Raw genomic sequence first — 5,694 nt, 5'->3', positions numbered from 1 at the left:
CGGGCGATAGGCAGGGTTCACCCTGGACAGGTCGCCAGTCCATTGCAGGGCAAAACAGAGACAAACAGGACAAATAACCATTCACACACACACTCACACCTAAGGAGAATTTAGAGAAGCCAATTAACCTAACAGTCATGTTTTTGGCCTGTGGGAGAAAACCGGAGTCCCCGGAGAGAACCCCTGCATCCACATGGAGAACATGCAAACTCCATGCAGAAAGAGCCCAGGAATTAAACCTAATACCTTCTGGCCGCAAGGCTGCAGTGCTACCCACTGCTCCTCTGGGCAGCCCAGTTTATTCATTTACAAACTAAATAGAAACAGAAACTGAATTGGTAGAAAAAAAGATTTTAATCCATTCAGGGTTTCTGTAAAGATAATGTAAAAGTCATTTCTGATTACCATTGCCCTCAGAAAATTAAGCAATGATAATGAGTGGCTACAACAGCTTCAGATGCCAGAAGCTTCTTGCCTCTAAGTCATCTGATGGTTCTTATCATTTCAAACAAACCAATTTTTCCACATAGCAATCATACAGACCATCTGGGCACAGTGCTGCTGCATATTGTGACTAAAATAAATCCCCTCAGCTCTCTGAAACATGCCATGGTCAAAGCAATGCAAAATCCTCATTTAAATAGGGCGGTACCTGTAACTTTTGCACCATTATAAAATGCTCTCTGATCATTTATCTTGTAGATTAGAACCTTTATTGTCACTTTGCGGGGAACTTCAGAGGTACCAGCATCAAAGTCACCGGCAAACTGGATGCATGCAGATTCAAACAAGGTAAAAAATAACAAAAAAATGAGAGACAGTAGCTTAAGGGCACATTTACAACATAAGAAATTAATACTGTATAGTTTTTAAAAAGAGTGTGTCCAGTTTTGTGAGAATTTGGAGAGTAATTAGATAATTTTTTTTTAGACTTTTTGCTGTTATTTAGGGCGGCAATTTTAAACAATTTGCAAGATATGTCCAAATGTTGTCCCCTTTCTTTGTCTGAAAGCACTAGGGAGACAAGCAGACCGCTTAATGCTCAGAAGCATGCCAATATACAAATGAATCCATGAGATTTTGAAAAGTAGAACCTTAGACTGAGTTTTATCTATATCATCAACCAGAAATTACTAGAGGATCAGACAGGTTTATGTAGCTTGCATGTTGTTGGCAGAGTCATGCTGTGGGTCTGCTCTGCTACCAGAGGTACTAATTCATTAAAAAAAAAATCGATAAATTAGCAAGGGCAAACAATTTTTACTCCTTCACTTTCCACCTGGCATCTATTGAAACCTGGGATGATGCCTGATTTTGAATGGATACCAGACTGGGTACTAATGATGGGGACCAGATGATGAGACCAGTGAAATCCACGGGAGTCCCTTGAAATATATAAGCTGTAACTTTTGTGCCTTCTGATTTAACACAAACATCCAGTCATGTATCATTGAATATGCATCACTCCTTCCTTTTAAGGGAACTTCCTGTTCGATGTTCTGTGGTGAACTCTGCTACACAGGATCCTTCTCTCTACCTGACATCACTGCAGAAAACGTTGATGCTTTGGGAAAACAATCACATCTAATCACCAAATAAAAAAATAATCAGGAAAAAGTATTGTTTTTAAATTGTGCAACAGACAGTGTCAAAAAATAAGTTTCTTGTCTCCTTAGTTTACCTTTAAATATTTGATTTTCACAGTCTCTGTTTGATTTTCTGTACAGATAAAGTGTTATAGAAGCAAAACTTCTAAATATTTATACAGTTCTTGTTTCATAAAATCTAATATACTAAAGTGAAAAGAGGCAGACTGATGTTTAAGTGGTATCAAAAAGAGATACACAGTAGTTCATTCAGATTATTTCAAAATTAAACTTGTTTACACTTATTTTTAATAAACATTTTCTCTGAAGAATCTAGATCTTGTTTAAAAAGAAATAAATCATGTGCAGCTGACTAATCTTTAGGCTATAAGGAAGAACCATCGTGACATTTACTGTACAAAGTCAGAGGGAAACACTAATAAAATTAAATCATATGCAGATGACTCATTTTGAGTGCTAGAGAATAAACCATAAAACATGTAATTCTACCAAAACATAGCAAATCAAAATGTATTAAAAACATTTGATTTTTTTTATTTATTTTTCTCAGATCTTCTAATCACATCTAATGCTTGTTTTATAAAATGAAACACAGAGAAAATCTGTAAGAATTGTAAAATTCTAGCAACACAATGAAGCGCAAATCTTGTTCATCTTAAGTAAAAACAAAACAAATCCAAACAACACGAATTCTATTTTAGAGATAAAAGACAAAACTGGGATAACATTTCATTTATCTAAATTATACACTGTCAGTTTCAAGTGAAGCTGCTCCACATGGGCTTGTTTACACATTGCAACTCCTTATTTAACTAATGACAGCTCCATGAACGCCACCTAGAAACTGCACATTATTACATCCGAGACGGTCAGACCTGTAAATAACTGTTAGGTGAAGTGACATGCAGGCAAAACAACAGCAACAACAACACTGGGTATTTCTGAGTTTGTTTCACTGAGATACTGAATTTACAAAAGGGTTCCTTTCATCCCAGTCCCAAAAAATGCACAAGAGTTATGAAGTAACAAATCACCTGTTGCTATAGCCCCTTTCTTTTCCAGCTACAATCTTATTACCAATGGGTACAGTTGATATATGCCGAGTTTATCACTGACCACATCCACCTGCACAAAGACTAAGTGATAGAAAGAACACTGGGCTTTTGGACCAAACATCATTTATCATGCCCCACATACTTTTGCAGTATGTCCTTGTCTCCTGTGCAGCACTTATCATCTGCCTGTCCCTGATAGGACCAGGGACAAGCCTTAATAGGTGACTTATTAGAACCGAGCTGGTAAAACATCTCCACACATTATCATCACTAGAATGGAATCTTTTTTTTTTTTTTTTTTTTAATACATAGCTATAGAGTTTATATCTGCTTTTGACTAACATGCAATATAATAAAAGGTCCAAACTCCTGCCAACCATCCACACCTTAAAAAATACAGGCAGGGATACTTCACTGAACTCTGTGATAAGTGGTTTATTTTTAATAAAGATAAAACCCTAAATATTGCTACTGAGGAGACATTGTCAGCCATCAGGTGACACTGCTCTCACTCATAATGACTCTTATTATTCTCCTTTATGTCCTTAAATGAGTCACATGGCTCAGAAACACAAATAGTCCATGAAAGGTAGCCTCTAAATGTATGCTTTTCCAATAATGTTTTTTTTTTTCTGTGGCTATTGGATCACCGTGCTGGGAATTGTCTGTCGCAGGAGATGATAGAGGAGTGTAGTCCAGAAAGCACTGAGACACACACCAGATAGAGTCACAGCCAAATCGCTGGCCTGTCTGAGCCACTCTTCGTCATGCAGAGTGAGCCATGCACTCCCTGCTGCTCTCCCCATGTCGTCTGCCTGGTCTGTTTGGCTCACAGGAGCTGTCCTCCTCCTCCTCAGAGCAGATGTCTTACTTCTTCGCTCTGTAATTTAAAGAAAAGTAAAATGACATGACAAGTATGAGGTTAAAAAGTTAATGAATACCTGGGAAACTGGGCCATCTTGTGGCTAAGGATTGCAAGTGGATGCAGAGCAGGAGCAACGTCAACTTACCAAGAAGGTCCTGCAAAGGCACCACAACTACAAAAACAATCATGGACACCATGGATGCATATGCCTACAAGGAAAAACTGCAATTATTACAATTTTAAATGTTAAAACTCAAAAATAAAATAAAAAACATTTAATGGATTTCATGTCGAATTAACAGTAACTTGTATAATTGAATGATTGCTTGTAAAACATTATCAGACCTAAGCAGAATTTTATGTGATAAACCAATCAAAAGTGAAATCCATCCATCCATCAATTTTCATACACGCTTATACCAAGTAGGGTCGCGAGAAGCGGGCGGCGGGAGGCGGGGTACACCCTGGACAGGTCGCCAGTCCATCGCAGGGCATCACAGAGACAAACAGGACCTAACAGTCATGTTTTTGGACTGTGGGAGGAAGCCGGAGTACCCAGAGAGAACCCACGCATGCTCAGAGAGAACATGCAAACTCCATGCAGAAAGACCAAGGGCCGGGAAGTGAAATGAAAATGACAAATGTTCTTTTACTCTCTTTCTTTGTTTTCCAGGAAATCCTATACACTACTGTTTAAGCTCTAAAAACATTCTAAATGACTTTGTTTCGAGTAAATTATGGATGCTACCCACTCAGGACACTTGGAATACATTGGACGAGCAGTATGGAGGAATATTGACACGTTTTTTGTGGACTTTTATGGACCTTTCTGTCTCGGTCACCATAGACCTCCATTATTTGAATGTCAGCAGACAGCAAGAAGCCTCCCAGATCTCCAGATGCATTTGAGATATCAAAAAAGTACTCCAGAGTGTTGTTCAGCATGGGGGTGAGTAGAAAATGAAGGCTAATCATGTTTTGGGTGTACTACTCCTTTAAGCCAGATCCAATAGAGACTAAAAAGAAGAAATGTTCAAGTTTTGCTACAGATTCTTAGCCTGGCGTGTGTCTGAACTTTCACTGGGCCGGTAACAGATGAACATGCCTGGATCTTAACCAGAACACTGGAGGAAGGTAAACCGCTAACCAGGTTTTTAGCAGTTTTCATTAGGTTTTTTTCACAGCATTATCCTATTTTTACCTCCCTGATCCATACCCATATGTGTTTAAACAAACGCATATGGGCCAGACATAAATAATATTCTTCTAATCTAATTACAGCACCTTCTTTTTGCAAAAAGACACAGTGCAGTCAAAGGCTTCTCCAACATGAGCTGTTGATCTCTGCAGCTCCTCCAGAGTTACCAATGGCATCTTAGCTGCCTTTCAGATTTTTTAATCCATTTTCAAAACCTCTGGAAAATATTTTCCTTACTCATCTTCACATTGTTTCTTTGTCTTCCTTATTAGCAAAGCCTTTAAAGAGCAAACTGCGGGTTGAATTTTAACAAAATTCAAGCAGCGCTTTTTCTAATGGATCAGATATGGAAGGTTTATATAGGATTTAGTATTTAGGATGCGCAAACAGTTTTGGCTTCCATGACAAAGAAAATTTACCAATAAAAAGTGCCATTTTTAAGCAGTCTCTAAAAAAATGCCTTTTTATTACTAAGTCGATTCATTTTTCGTCACGTCTGGGAGAAAAATAATGAACAATGCTTTAGCTCTGTGTGGAGATTAGGGAGTTATGGGGTAGAGTGAATGTGTAATTGAGTTTGGTAGATGTTTGTGATTGCATTTATGAATTATAAACATTGTCAAAGATTCCCTCAAATATTACTGTTTACCACCTGAGATTATGTGACGTGAACTGTTTTTAAGTTCTAAAAACAGATTACTGCGCAAAATCTCTTAGAATGACGTCTGAAAAATAGCAGGATGCTGCTGGTGGGAGATTGACTCTGAGGACAAGCTGCGCCACTGTGACTGTCATAAGTGACGCCACTGTTCCAATACAGCAACGGATTAAGGCCCCGTCCACACGAAGACGAACCCTGGCCTAAACGCACAAATTTTTCACCAAACCAGCCTCTCATCCACACAAAGCCGGCGTTTCGGGGTCTGTAAACAATCTTTTTTTTATTCAGCCTTCAGAGTGGGAAGATTT

The 5,694-nt window shown here is 38.4% G+C and overlaps 1 protein-coding gene across 1 annotated transcript in view; it reads right to left on the bottom strand.

Annotated features, from left to right (window-relative positions):
- Positions 1-369: 369 nt before the first annotated feature.
- LOC107094895 (protein sel-1 homolog 3-like) overlaps positions 370-5,694 on the bottom strand; it is a 28,157-nt gene continuing 22,832 nt past the window's right edge. Inside the window, exons 23-24 of the mRNA XM_015390786.1 lie at positions 3,673-3,736; positions 370-3,542 (exon numbers count right to left, since the gene is read on the bottom strand). Coding sequence (XP_015246272.1) covers positions 3,301-3,542; positions 3,673-3,736 — 306 coding nt within the window. The 3' untranslated portion in view covers positions 370-3,300. The remainder of the gene's footprint in view (positions 3,543-3,672; positions 3,737-5,694) is intronic.

The sequence above is a fragment of the Cyprinodon variegatus genome, unplaced genomic scaffold (genome assembly GCF_000732505.1).
Source record: "Cyprinodon variegatus isolate N-32 unplaced genomic scaffold, C_variegatus-1.0 Scaffold512, whole genome shotgun sequence".
Classification (NCBI taxonomy): Eukaryota; Metazoa; Chordata; class Actinopteri; order Cyprinodontiformes; family Cyprinodontidae; genus Cyprinodon; species Cyprinodon variegatus.
This window is presented reverse-complemented; position numbering and strand designations above follow the sequence as displayed.